Below are 15,462 nucleotides of genomic sequence, written 5' to 3'. Positions count from 1 at the left end.
AAAGGTTGTATACATTGGCCATGCTGTCAATCCAGCATGACGTCTGCCACATTCAAAACAACTGGAAACTCGGAACTGGGAAATCTCAGACTTCAGAGAGTTCAAGACAACTGGGAACTCGGGGAAAAAAAACTAGCTCAGACTGGGAAAATACGTTTTGAACGGTCATCCAACTTGGAGTTCCAAGTCGGGAACTCAGGCCTCTTTCTAGATCTCCGACCTGAAGATCACTGACCGAATGATTCAACCTTGTTTTTTTCAGAGTTCCCAGTTGTCTTGAAAGCACCATGAATCCAGAGAATGCCAGACTTTGATGACAAAGTTTGATGACAAAATTTGCCCACAAGAAGGACCGCCACGCCACCTTCCGGTTCAAGTGAGCATAGAACAACAAGGTGAGTCCAAAAATGTCTTGTATGCTGCTGCATGATGATGTAATATGCCACAGAGATATGTATACTGTAGCTAAGAAATTAATACTAAGTGTATGTTGTGTAGTAAGCTGTTAGTAGCCAATAATTTGGTCCCTTTCCCCCTCTTAACTTAGCCTACAGTTCTGACTTGGTGGTCCAAATGTAGCCTGTAGTCTGTTTTAGAGAAATGTAATCATCTAATATTGTAAGAGCTTTCACTGACTGCTTATATGCCCCCCTTATTTATCCTACGGTTCTGACTTGGTGTACAGGGAGAATACTGTAAGAACCGCCCATGTTCTGAATTCTGTCGCTGTACATTTGAAAATTGCTGAACAAATAGTTATATTGACTACGTCCGTCCTAGCTCGCTCATGAATGTCTTAATCGAAATTACGGATTGCCTCTTATCCACTCGTTGTCCCCTTATGCCATAGTTTGTACATCTCAATTGTCAGTAGAAACCACATTTGTTTAAGCAAGTCAGCCATATCAGATATGTTTTTTAAAAAGGCAGTAAATGAGGCTGAATGAACTGTTTCGCTGCCAGACAAGGCTCCGCTGATAGCCAGGTGTAGCGGTGGTAAGGTGTTGGGACAGCTTTATGTAGGCCCTAACAGTTTGTGAGCACTGTTTCTCACCGTTATAGTGCAATTAATGTATTGTTTAGTGTTGTGTAGTGACTTTGCTGGCATGCATCTAAAAAATATTTGTTGAGTTGGCCCTATCAAGATTTACATGCTAAAATCGCCACTGTGTGTGATATGATTGCATTTTGGAACCCCACTCCCCCTGTAGCCCCAAGATGAAATGATTTTGACCACGCTCCACTGCTTTTGATTATCTTTATCCTATAAAGTGTCTGTCCTATAATGAAAAGGCACCCGCGAAAGAAAATTCCACAAACCTGTTTATATATTTTGTGCTATTGTTACATTTTAATTGATGTTTTTGTTTCGTGTCCGATGCACTCGGGGTGTCGTTACATATAATTTGCACAAAGTCATTTGTAGCATATCATTTCACTTCCCCTAGCTGTGAGAACCATGGCATGAGCATGGGCAGACTTGGCATTGCTGTAGCACAGCCGAATAGCCTGCCAGCAGACTACCAAAGGTTTCCCTAAATGCTTATGACAACTCCAGCTCCAGGAACCAGCCATAGCCTAGCCAGCTGGCTAATCTTTTAAAAACGGTGTAGCAACAACAGATAACATTAGCTAGCTAGAAAAGGTTAGCATGCTAGCTAGCTAGCTACACTGACAGCTGTCAGTGCTCTACTTGTTGTTATTTCTCCACTCCGAAGTGGAAATCACCCACAACGTTCCCACCCCCAATTTGTGAATATGTATTAGCAGCCTGCGTCATTTCTCGGAGGTGGAACCTAAACGAGATTTTTCCGCTATAGGACATGAATTACGTCGAAGTAGGGGCGGCATTGCCCTCTGGTGGGGGCCTTTAAGGCAATATTCCGACAAATCTACACATTTTGCCATGACTAATGCCATGTTAATATGATATCTGAGTGAGAATGACTAACAAAATCAATGGGGGCCCCCTGGAGGTCAGGGCCCCTGCGTGCCCTGTCGGTATTCGGGCCATGAATACTACAAGTTTAGATAGCTGGCTAGACTAACTACGAATTAAAACATGCACATGGCTAATTGTCAGCTAATTGAGTGACTAACATAAAAAGAGAGAAACCGCTGATGCACAACCACATTAAAAAAATTGCACCTTTTTACTATTCTTACTTTCAGTAGTAAGTTGAGACCCCGACTTGGCTCCTCCAGACGGGGGCCCTAAGCGACCGCCTGGAGCCGGCCCTGATTGTCAATCAATCAACCTTATCAATCACTTAATGAAAACATTTAACCATAGTCAAGAAGCTGGCTGCCTACGCTATTGATGTGTATTGATCCTACTATATTTCCTGTAACACTGGCTGTGGTTGAGACACTGTAGGACAGGCTCTCCAACCTTGTTCCTGGAGAGCTACCCTCCTTTAGGTATTCACTCCGACCCCAGTTGTAACTAAACTGATTCAGCTTATCAACTAGCTAATTATTAGAATCAGGTGTGCTAGATTGGGGTTGGGAGTTAAAAAAAACCTACAGGAAGGTAGCGTTCCAGGAACAGGGTTGGAGAGCCCTGCTGTAGGGGGTGTCTATGTTACGGAGAGTATTGATTAATCTGTTGATAAGGGATTGATATGTGACTAATACTTGGAGTATAAGTGACAAAAATTCATAGCAGGCTTGTATACACTACCAAATTATATGAGGGGCAAACTATTTGGTAATTTTTTGGGAAATCAGACCATTTTGTCACAGATGATCATTCATGCCTTCACGCGGATTGAGAAATTATAAGGAATGTGTTCAAGTAAAAATACTTTAAAGTACTTAAGTAGTTTTTTTGGGGGTATCTGTACTTTACTTTATTATTTATATTTTTGACTACTTTTACTTCACTACATTCCTAAAGAAAATAATGTACTTTTTACTCCATACATTTTCCCTGACACCCAAAAGTACTGGTTACATTTTGAACGCTTAGCAGGACAGGAAAATTGTCAAATTCACACACTTATCAAGAGAACATCCCTTTTCATCTCTACTGCCTCTGATCTGGCGGACTCACTAAACACAAATGCTTCGTTTGTAAATGATGTCTGAGTGCCCCTGGCACACTCCAAATATAAAAACAAGAAAATGGTGCCGTCTGGTTTGCTTAATATAAGGAATTTGAAATAATTTATACTTTTACAATTTGATACTTAAGTATATTTTAGCAATTACATTTACTTTTGATACTTAAGTATATTTAAAACCAAATACTTTTAGACTTTACTCAAGTAGTATTTTACTGGGTAACTTTCCCATTTACTTCAGTCGTTTTCTATTAAGGTATCTTTACTTTTACTCAAGTATGACAATTGCCTACTTTTCCCATAGACATTCTGTTATAATGTAAGCTGCCCCTTTAAATATGAAAAAAAGAGAAGTAGTTATGCAGTAGCCATTTTTAGTTGATGAAGCGCACGCGTTAAAACTGCGTCAAAAGTTGTTTTGGACTATTGTGCTTATCGGTGGATGGAATATTGGTAAGTGTGCATTGCATATATTATGGCAACATTTCTATAAACGGTATTTTCGACTTGCAGTGTTGTTCTAGACTACAATGGAATGTAATGTTATGAAGTTTGTTTACATTGTTTCATGGAGTTTGATGGTAGGCATTCCGGAGACAAGTCAAAGGAGCCTTAAAAGCAGATCGAAATCTAGCCTTAGTGAGAGTAATAATGTTGTTTATCATCGTTGCCGTCCATGAAACTCCTATCATATTTAAGTCCAAAGAGGACTACGTCCTCCCATTGCTAAATAACGCAACTTTGGAATGAGGTGATCTTAGATGTTACTCCTTTGGGAATATGCTGTGGGTTTGAACGGTTGCAACATTCTTTCACAGGACATGGGAAACCAGCATTTCTGCTATTAACTGCGCGCTCGATCCTCTAACAATGCAATATGGATATTCGCTCTCATAGGCGTCAGCTGAAGTCTTAACTATTGTTGTTGAACCTTACACTACATTTCTAATGTAGCTTTCCGGATGAAAGGGGACATTCCCTAATAAGGAAATCCAGATGCCTTGATTGTTCTAAATACTATGTTTCATATCATTTACATTGGCTTTGACATATCAATTACCCATACAATTATACATTATTTATCATCAATTTACTATGGTACCTATTAACCCGTTACAAACACATTATAAACCGTCTGCTACTTTTCAAGTACACTAGTGATAGCGCAATTATTGTATAACTTGGATAATGTCAGATGACATGAGGCCACGAAGAAGAGTGTTTTGGTAGGGGGCCATAGTAGTTTATGGGATGCTTGGTGTTCGTTTGGGATGGTTTGTAATTCCAGTTAATAACAAAATCTCCACTTGAGTTATTCCATTATTTGTCCCATGGAGAGAGGTCTTTCTTGAAAAAGAGATTGTATCTCAATGAGACTAACCTGGATAAAGGTTAAATAAAAATAAATCTGAATTGGAATTGACCCTAATCCTGCTTGTTGTCCTAAAGCTGCTTTATTGGCCTAGTGTATTGTACATGTCCCTGCTCTGCACTGATCTCCCCTGTGCTTCCCTCATAGAGCCAAGATGAGTGAGGATGTGTTTGAGGTCCCTGAGGGGGCAGAGTACCGTTATCTGGTACAAGAGGAGGGAGAGGTGGAGGTGCAGTATGTGCGCCGTAGACACTATGTCAGCCCCTTCCTGGTCCTGTCCAGAAGCTGCATCTTCCTCATCTGTCTGGGGGTGCTATCCCTGCTCACCTTGGCTGGGTACCTGGCCTACGTGGCCCAGACTCCGCCCCCTGGGTCACCCCAGGTCACTACCGACTGTGGACGCTTCCAGGGGAGACAGGTGGGTTGATGGCTGCACGTTGGTGGTGGAAAGATTAGAATTAGAACAGCGTTCAAATCTAACTTTATTTATATAGCACATTTCGTACACGGATGCAATACAATGAGCTTTACAAAAAAAAAACAATGTTCAGCCATATTGAATATTTTAACCAATTGTACTATATGGTTGCCCCCATATGCCTACAATGTAAAGAGCATTGAGACCTAATAGAACAGGGATCATCAATTAAATTCAGCCACAGGCCGTTTATATATATAATTTTTATTTATTTATGGAGCGGATGGTCAGGGGGCCGGAACATAATTACAAATAATTTGTAAACTGCAAATTGACCGGAAGAAGTCCAAACGGATATAATATTTGACTAAAACATAATAATTTCAAACGTTGCTTACATTCGTAAACAATCACATACACTCATTGGCCAGTTTATTAGGTACAGCTTGTTGATGAGAGAGGTCGAAGCGGGCCACAAACAGGCAAGTAATGGCGCTGTACAAAAGTAGTGTGCAGAACGGCATCTCAGAACGCACAGGGTCAGCTGATCCAGCTGCAGCAAGGCCACAGATGTTTAGCTTCAATCCTATGCAATATATACAGTACACTCAGTGGTCCGATTGACTGTTAGAATGGGCAAAACGAGTGACCTAAGAGACTTGGAGCATGGTACGATCGTCGGTGCCAGGCGTGCCGGTTCCAGTATCTCAGAAACGGCCGGCCTCCTGGGCTTTTCACACATGACAGTGTCTAGGGTTTACAGAGAATAGTGCGACAAATAAAAAAACTGTCAGCTGCAGTCCTGTGGGCGAAAAACAGCATGTTGATGAGAGGTCGAAGGAGAATGGCAAGAATCGTGCAAGTTAACAGGCGGGCCACAAACAGGCAAATAACGGCGCAGAACGGCGTCTTGGAACGCTCAACTCATCGGTTCCTGTCACGGATGGGCTATTGCAGAAGACGGCCACACCAGGTTCCGCTCCTACCAGCTAAAAACAACATCAAGAAGCAGCTCCAGTGGGCACGCCATCACCAACACTGGACTATTAAGGAATGGAAAAACATTGCCTGGTCCGACGAATCCCGGTTCCTGTCGCGTCATAATGATGGCAGAGTCAGGCAACGGTACAGGCTGGTGGCGGTGGTGTAATGGTGTGGGGAATGTTTTCCTGGTATCAATTGAGCAACGAACGTTTCCGACACTTTGTAGAATCCATGCCCCGAATAATTCAGGCTGTTCTGGAGGAAAAGGGGGTCCGACCCGAGATGGGTGTACCTAATTTACTTTCCACTGAGTGTATATCTCTATTATGCATGGGAATACTTTGGAACAGATTTCCAAAATTAAAATAACTTGGAGCTGATTTGCTGGTGTTTTTACAGTCTTTGTATGTCCAACAATACAATTTAAAAGATCACCTCCAGTTGAGGAACCCTGTAATAGAAGATGGTAAAGGATTGAGGAGTGGACTGTTTCAGTGACAGGTGCCTTGACCATGTGGGCTTATACGGAATTACCTCCAGTGAACACTCATAGTTATTGAAATACTATTGGTCGTCTTTATCATTGCAGAGGAATGGGGCCTACTCGTTCAAGGGCCTCTCCTACGCTGCTCCCCCCATTGGGGAACGCCGCTGGGCCCCGCCGGCCAAACCCTGGTGTGGGAACGGGGTGGTGGATGCCACCCGCTTCCGCAGCAAGTGTCCCCAGGTGCAGCCGCTCTCAGACACGGGGAAGGTGATGGGCCAGGAGAGCTGCCTCTTCCTGAACGTGTGGACCCCTACCCTGAGCCCCGACTCTGCCCTGCCCGTCATGGTCTGGATCCACGGGGGCTACCTTCACATGCTTAGTGGAGGAGAGGAGGGCTACTCGCCCACGGAGGAGCTGGCGGCCCAGACAGGGATGGTCTATGTCAGCTTTAACTACAGGCTCAACGCGTTTGGGTTCCTGGCCCTGGAGCTACTGAGGGACGGCTCTCCAACCAATACCTCTGGTCAGTCTCTAGCAGTCAGGATTAAAACAGAAAAATAGTAATAGGAACACTTTTATCTTCAAACTTCAGTTGGCACAACAAAGTATTACAGTACGGCCGAACGAGGTCTTGATGTCTCAAGCAGTTTCACACAACATAGATCATGTTGTATTTAAGATATGATAATGGGAAATATTTCATCTTTTAACATGCTATTTCCAGCACTAACAGAGTGATGAAATAGTCATAATGTTTATGTTTTGTGCTCTCAGTGATGTTGTTTAAAATTGTGTATATCTATTTAATGAGCTTTAATGTGATTTGGATAACTGGAGGTGATATACAGTGCATTCGGAAAGTATTCAGACCCCTTGACCTTTTCCACATTTTGTTACGTGAAATAGTTTTTTTTCCCTCATCAATCTACACACAATACCCTATAATGACAAAGCAAAAACTGGTTTTTAGAAATGTTTGCAAATGTATTAAAAAGTGAAATATCACTTTTACGTAAGTATTCAGACCCTTTACTCAGTTTGTTGAAGCACCTTTGGCAGCAATTACAGCCTTGAGTCTTCTTTGGTATGACGCTACAAGCTTGGCACACCTGTATTTGGGGAGTTTCTCCCATTCTTCTCTGCAGATCCTCTCAAGCTCTGTCAGGCTATTTTCAGGTCTCTCCAGAGATGTTCAATCGGGATGTGGCTGGGCCACTCAAGGACATTCAGAGACTTGTCCCGAAGCCACTCCTGCGTTGTCTTGGCTGTGTGCTTAGGGTCGTTGTCCTGTTGGAAGGTGAACCTTCACCCCAGTCTGAGGCCCTGAGCGCACTGGAGCAGGTTTTCATCAAGGATCTCTCTGTACTTTTCTCCGTTCATCTTTCCCTCTCCTGACTAGTCTCCCAGTCCCTGCTGCTGAAAAACATCCCCACAGCATGATGCTGCCACCCCCATGCTTCACCGTAGGGATGGTGCCAGGTTTCCTCCAGATGTGACGCTTGGCATTCAGGCCAAAGTCTTCAATCTTGGTTTCATCAGACCAGAGAATCTTGTTTCTCATTGTGTGAGAGTCCTTTATGTGCCTTTTGGCAAACTCCAAGCGAGCTGTCATGTGCCTTTTACTGAGGAGTGGCTTCCATCTGGCCACTCTACCATAAAGGCCTGATTGGTGGAGTGGTGCAGAGATGGTTGTCCTTCTGGAAGGTTCTCCCATCTTCACAGAGGAACTCTGGAGCTCTGTTAGAGTGACCATCAGGTTATTGGTCACCTCCCTGACCAAGGCCCTTCTCCCCCGATTGCTCCGGGTGGCCAGCACTAGGAAGAGTCTTGGTGGTTCCAAACTTTTTCCATTTAAGAGTCCACTGTGTTCTTGGGGACCTTCAATTCTGCAGACATTTTTTCGTACCCTTCCCCAGATCTGTGCCTCGACACAATCCTGTCTCGGAGCTCTACGGACAATTCCTTCGACCTCATGGCTTGGTTTTTGCTCTGACATGCACTGTCAACTGTGGGACCTTATATAGACAGGTGTGTGCCTTTCCAAATCATGTCCAATCAATTGAATTTACCACAGGTGGACTCCAATCAAGTTGTAGAAACATCTCAAGGATGATCAATGGAAACAGGATGCACCTGAGCTCAATTTCAAGTCTCATAGCTAAGGGTCTGAATACTTATGTAAATAAGGTATTTCTGTTTTTTGTTTTAAATAAATTTGCTAAAATATATACAAACCTGTTTTCACTTTGTCGTTATGGGGTATTGTGTGTAGATTGAAGAGGAAAAAATGTAATTTTATCAACTTTAGAATAAGGCTGTGAATACTTTCCTAATGCACTGTATTTGTCTTACCTCCGCTGCTTGGTAAAACGTTTATATTTTTATTTCTCATGGTCACTATACCATTTATGCTTCACACACACATACCTTGATATGAAATGACCCATAAAATCACATAAAGCCATTGTTTTCAACACTCACAGTCATAGACGAGAATAGAAACGTTCTCCATCTGAATACCTCCTATCCCATGTCCTATTTCCCTTTCCTTCTGATCTGAAAGGGGTATTGACACGAGGAGCCTTTAGGGTTCACTAGGCTAGATGGAGCTTCTGAAATAGGAACTAGGACATAGTGAAACGAGGCCACGTCAAAGTGGTATTTCGACGTCATTTTGAATCTCTTTAATTGCTTTCCCCCCCAGGAAACTATGGCTTTATGGACCAGATAGCTGCTCTGCAGTGGGTCCAGAGGAACATCAAGGTGTTTGGAGGAGACCCCAGTAAAGTCACCATACTAGGTCAAAGCTCAGGTAATGAAACACCAGTTATTAGAAGTCTGTATATGGGCTACCTGAGTGTCAATGAAGTATGCTTGAACGTTTATTGTGCCCCCTTCTCATTTTTGTTATAATACAAACCATTTTTAAAGGATGAAAACAAAAATATGCTCCTTTTATGTTAGCGTGTGCTTGTAGCAGTGTAGTTGTGTGAAGGAATGAACATGGGAATTTCCTCTCATTGTCTACCCTCTTCCCAACACCCTTCCCCCCACACACACACACACACACACACACACAGGCGGGACGTCAGTGTGGACTCTGATGATGTCTCCGCTGGCGAAGGGTCTGTTTCGTGCGGCGGTGGATATGAGCGGCTCCTATGTGTATAACGCACCACTGGAGAGGGCAGAGGCAGACAACCTGCTATTCCTGAACAAGACTGGCTGCAGTGACCTGGCCTGCCTCCGAAAGCTCTCCACCACACTGATACTACGGGTACACACAGTATTGACGACTTAAACCGTACAGTCTGCCTTTAGGGAGAAATGGGCTTCATGTGGGTCTCTCTCCCCTCTCTCTCTCTCTCTGTCTCTCTCTCCCCTCTGCTCCAGGCCATCCCATGGAAGGAGTACCCGTCGTGGGGGGCAGATGATCTGATGGACCTGCCCACGAAGGGCAGCTTTGTAGGTCCCGTAGCGGTGGTTGACAGGCATGTCCTCCCAGCCCCTCCCTTTGAGATGTGGGAGAAAGGAGGATTCTTCAATGATGTTCCATTCCTCGTAGGGACCACTGAGCAGGAGACTGACTTTTTGTAAGTATTATGCGTGGTCGGAAGAATAAATGATTATACAAAATTATTATCTACAGAAGCTGTCCTAGAAATACACAATGAAATTCGTAATCTTGTGTGTGTGTGTGTGTGTGTGTGTGTGTGTGTGTGCACTTTAGCCCACCTTATGAGAATATATCCATGTGGACATGGGGAGACTACCAGTGGTTTGTGACAGGTGAGAAGAAGAATACGCTAACCTCGGGGTCAATATAGATCTAACCTCGGGGTCAATATAGATCAATCTGTAAATATTATTTCGATTAGGTTTTATTGTCCTCCAAGGAGGAAATTCATCTCTACATGCTCAAACATTGCAGACTGTAAGAGATCAACAAAACCCCCAAAACCCAGACATTAACAGATAAACAGACAGAAAACCAAGACCGCACAGAGTGGGAGATAGTCCATTGAGCTGTTGAGGAAGTTTATGGCTGTGGGAAAGTAGCTCCTGCTAAACTGGGCCATTTTTGTCCCTTACCACTTATGGGCACTGAAACCCAGGGACTCCAGCATCAGCTCCTTTCTCCAAACCCTGCTCTCATCTCTCGTATTTGCAACCCTGTCGCCTTTTACAGTGTATTCCTGCTACCTTGATGACCTTCAAAAACACATTGCCCTTTCCCTAAAACACTCTGTTCTGTGTCCCACACAGACAAACTGAGCCCCTTCAGCGAGGGTCTTCCTAAGGATGCGTTGGATCTGTACCCAAGCTCGGCCCTGTGCCCCACTCCTGACCGCTGCCCAGAGAGGGCTTACACCACCATGGTGTCAGACATGAGGGTCACCTGCCCTAACAACGACCTGGCCAAGAGGGCTGCAGGTAGGCTACGCTGACAGCCAGCCAAGGGGTTAGCATTCACTATGATAATGGATAGCATTTTTGGGGGGGAGAATGGTCTCTCTAGATAGAGAGGTAGTTGTTCAGAGAAGACACCTATTAGAATGGTCTCTAGAGAGAGATGTAGTTGTTCAGAGAAGACACCTATTAGAATGGTCTCTAGAGAGAGAGGTAGTTGTTCAGAGAAGACACCTATTAGAATGGTCTCTAGAGAGAGAGGTAGTTGTTCAGAGAAGACACCTATTAGAATGGTCTCTAGAGAGAGATGTAGTTGTTCAGAGAAGACACCTATTAGAATGGTCTCTAGAGAGAGAGGTAGTTGTTCAGAGAAGACACCTATTAGAATGGTCTCTAGATAGAGAGGTAGTTGTTCAGAGAAGACACCTATTAGAATGGTCTCTAGATAGAGAGGTAGTTGTTCAGAGAAGACACCTATTAGAATGGTCTCTAGAGAGAGAGGTAGTTGTTCAGAGAAGACACCTATTAGAATGGTCTCTAGAGAGAGAGGTAGTTGTTCAGAGAAGACACCTATTAGAATGGTCTCTAGAGAGAGAGGTAGTTGTTCAGAGAAGACACCTATTAGAATGGTCTCTAGAGAGAGAGGTAGTTGTTCAGAGAAGACACCTATTGGAATGGTCTCTAGAGAGAGGTAGTTGTTCAGAGAAGACACCTATTAGAATGGTCTCTAGAGAGAGAGGTAGTTGTTCAGAGAAGACACCTATTAGAATGGTCTCTAGAGAGAGAGGTAGTTGTTCAGAGAAGACACCTATTAGAATGGTCTCTAGAGAGAGAGGTAGTTGTTCAGAGAAGACACCTATTAGAATGGTCTCTAGATAGAGAGGTAGTTGTTCAGAGAAGACACCTATTAGAATGGTCTCTAGATAGAGAGGTAGTTGTTCAGAGAAGACACCTATTAGAATGGTCTCTAGATAGAGAGGTAGTTGTTCAGAGAAGACACCTATTAGAATGGTCTCTAGAGAGAGAGGTAGTTGTTCAGAGAAGACACCTATTAGAATGGTCTCTAGAGAGAGATGTAGTTGTTCAGAGAAGACACCTATTAGAATGGTCTCTAGAGAGAGAGGTAGTTGTTCAGAGAAGACACCTATTAGAATGGTCTCTAGAGAGAGAGGTAGTTGTTCAGAGAAGACACCTATTAGAATGGTCTCTAGAGAGAGGTAGTTGTTCAGAGAAGACACCTATTAGAATGGTCTCTAGAGAGAGAGGTAGTTGTTCAGAGAAGACACCTATTAGAATGGTCTCTAGAGAGAGGTAGTTGTTCAGAGAAGACACCTATTAGAATGGTCTCTAGAGAGAGAGGTAGTTGTTCAGTCACCTATTAGAATGGTCTCTAGAGAGAGGTAGGTGTTCAGTCACCTATTAGAATGCTTTGGAAATGCCTCCTGTCCACCCTTCACTGATGTAATCACTAATCTGTTAGTGAACAGCAGTGATAGGACAGAGTTTTGAACTGCTTGTGGGTGTTTGTTTTGTGTGTGTGTGTGTTCCTAGCGGCCCTCCACAGTCCTGTGTATCGGTACGTGGTGACACACACTCCATCTCGTGCCGTCAACTCCTCTGAGGGTCTGTTGTCGTTCCCCAGCCGGTTCTCTTTCCACGGCCTGGACGCTTTCGCCTTCTTCGGGGGTCTAGAGAAGCTGTTGGGGGGACCGCTCTCCGCCCAGGACACTGCCTTCCGGAAGCTTCTCACAGAGCATCTCATCCACTTTGCTAAGGAGGGTGAGCGAGGGGCTACAACACAAACACCTCTCCTAGATTGGTTCAACTCAGTGTTCAATATTAATTCAATAGACATTTACCACATACCTTTCCTCATCTCTCTATCCCTCTCCTCCTCTCATCTCTCTATCCCTCTCCTCCTCTCATCTCTCTATCCCTCTCCTCCTCTCATCTCTCTATGCCTCTCCTCCTCTCATCTCTCTATCCCTCTCCTCCTCATCTCTCTATCCCTCTCCTCCTCTCCTCCTCTCTATCCCTCTCCTCCTCTCATCTCTCTATGCCTCTCCTCCTCTCTATCCCTCTCCTCCTCTCATCTCTCTATCCCTCTCTCTCTCTCTCTATCCCTCTCCTCCTCTCTATCCCTCTCCTCCTCTCATCTCTCTATGCCTCTCCTCCTCTCTATCCCTCTCCTCCTCTCATCTCTCTATCCCTCTCTCTCTCTCTCTATCCCTCTCCTCCTCTCTATCCCTCTCCTCCTCTCATCTCTCTATGCCTCTCCTCCTCTCATCTCTCTATCCCTCTCCTCCTCTCATCTCTCTATCCCTCTCCTCCTCTCATCTCTCTATGCCTCTCCTCCTCTCATCTCTCTATCCCTCTCCTCCTCTCATCTCTCTATCCCTCTCCTCCTTATCTCTCTATCCCTCTCCTCCTCTCATCTCTCTATCCCTCTCCTCCTCTCATCTCTCTATCCCTCCTCTCATCTCTCTATGCCTCTCCTCCTCTATTGCAGGTAAGATGCCGGAGCAGTGGCCAGAGTACCCAGCAGCCACTGCTCTCCTGAACCATACCCTCTCTGTGGTCCATGATTACTCTGCTGAACGCTGCCAACTGTGGGAGAAGAACGGCTTCTACCCCTACGCCTGGGTCAACTGACCCCTGACCCCTAACTCCTACTGCTGAGGACTGAATCCTACGCCTGGGTCAACTGACCCCTAACTCCTATTGTTGAGGACTGAATCCTACGCCTGGGTCAACTGACCCCTGACCCCTAACTCCTACTGCTGAGGACTGAATCCTACGCCTGGGTCAACTGACCCCTGACCCTAACTCCTACTGCTGAGGACTGAATCCTATGCCTGGGTCAACTGACCCCTGACCCCTAACTCCTACTGCTGAGGACTGAATCCTACGCCTGGGTCAACTGACCCCTGACCCCTAACTCCTACTGCTGAGGACTGAATCCTACGCCTGGTCAACTGACCCCTAACTCCTACTGCTGAGGACTGAATCCTACGCCTGGGTCAACTGACCCCTAACTCCTACTGCTGAGGACTGAATCCTACGCCTGGGTCAACTGACCCCTGACCCCTAACTCCTACTGCTGAGGACTGAATCCTACGCCTGGGTCAACTGACCCCTCACCCCTAACTCCTATTGTTGAGGACTGAATCCTACGCCTGGTCAACTGACCCCTGACCCCTAACTCCTACTGCTGAGGACTGAATCCTACGCCTGGGTCACCTGACCCCTAACTCCTACTGCTGAGGACTGAATCCTACGCCTGGTCAACTGACCCCTGACCCCTAACTCCTACTGCTGAGGACTGAATCCTACGCCTGGTCAACTGACCCCTAACTCCTACTGCTGAGGACTGAATCCTACGCCTGGGTCAACTGACCCCTGACCCCTAACTCCTACTGCTGAGGACTGAATCCTACGCCTGGTCAACTGACCCCTGACCCCTAACTCCTACTGCTGAGGACTGAATCCTACGCCTGGTCAACTGACCCCTAACTCCTACTGCTGAGGACTGAATCCTACGCCTGGTCAACTGACCCCTAACTCCTACTGCTGAGGACTGAATCCTACGCCTGGGTCACCTAGGTTACAGTATCTACCCCTAGAACAATTGACCAACTGTCTAGAGCAATGGGAACATGTCAAGACAGATGGAAACCATGAAGACCAAAATGAAGGATGTTAGTACTTATAGCCCTGTATGTGTTCTGTGATTGTGGTGAAATGCAGATGCATTGTGTGAGTTCTGGTGTATACAGTATTTTGCCTTTAGGTTTGTTGAAGGATAAAGTACGAGTTTAGAGAAAAGGGAAGAATATGTTGGTATGGAAGAAGATAATGGTAATTGTAATATTTCTGCTCTGTTTTGTGGTAGAGATGTTTGTAAGAGGAGACATTAGTGAGCTGTGTCTTATCGTTATTCATAGTTTTGGCTACTGTTACTCGCACTAAGAATTTAAATGAAGATGCTTACTCTTTAATGGAAATCAAATCTGTTGTGTATACATCGTACCTGTATGCAATGAGGAAACATATATTATGAAGGGCTTTTATGCTTACATTTTAGTCATTTAGCGGACGCTCTTATCCATTTTTTTTTATTTTTTTTCATACTGGTCCCCCGTGGGAAACGAACCCACAACCCTGGCGTTATAAATGCCATGCTCTACCAACTGGGCTACAAAGGGACTGTAGCCAGTTTAATGTGTTTCTCTGTTCTTCTCTTTCTGTAATGTGTCTAGTCTGAATGGTGGCTAGTCATACATTTTTCGTTAGTTTGAAAACCATTCTTGGGTTGTTTTTTACTCAGGTAATCTGCTTTATCATGCCATGACCAAAAATGTAAGGTTCATTCACACGCACTAATACAAATAATAAAACACAAAGAAAGAAGTATTTGTCTTAAAAAAATATATATATATATAATTTCAAATATACAGTATGTTTCATAGCCTAGAATCAAGTTCAAGTTCATCTTATTATCCCAGAGAGAAATGTTGTTTTTGCAGGCATGGGCAGCACAACAGACAATAAAAGTACAATACAATAAAAAGTAAAATGCGAACCACCTTTCACATGTTCAGGGACCACTTTTGGTCACAAACCACAGTTTAAGAAACCCTTTTGCTAATCAATTGAAGGTGTCCGTACCGTTTCCAATATTAGGAAATTACATTTGTTTTGTGATGTGATTTTGTAAGACAGATAT

General features: G+C 44.4%; 1 protein-coding gene across 1 annotated transcript; it reads left to right on the top strand.

Moving 5' to 3' along the window:
- Window positions 1-3,453: 3,453 nt before the first annotated feature.
- Window positions 3,454-13,388, top strand: LOC311149837 (para-nitrobenzyl esterase-like; the record flags this gene model as incomplete). Its single annotated transcript, XM_084187070.1, has 10 exons — window positions 3,454-3,518; window positions 4,585-4,855; window positions 6,429-6,849; window positions 9,031-9,138; window positions 9,407-9,603; window positions 9,720-9,919; window positions 10,057-10,115; window positions 10,593-10,760; window positions 12,288-12,515; window positions 13,246-13,388. The coding sequence occupies exons 2-10, from the start codon at window positions 4,592-4,594 to the stop codon at window positions 13,386-13,388; spliced, it is 1,788 nt and encodes a 595-aa protein (XP_084043196.1). The 5' UTR covers window positions 3,454-3,518; window positions 4,585-4,591.
- Window positions 13,389-15,462: the final 2,074 nt, after the last annotated feature.

Source organism: Coregonus lavaretus (genome assembly GCF_964263955.1).
Source record: "Coregonus lavaretus genome assembly, chromosome: 22".
Classification (NCBI taxonomy): domain Eukaryota; kingdom Metazoa; phylum Chordata; class Actinopteri; order Salmoniformes; family Salmonidae; genus Coregonus; species Coregonus lavaretus.
The sequence above is the reverse complement of the archived record's forward strand: the minus strand, read 5'-3'. Positions and strand labels throughout refer to the sequence as shown.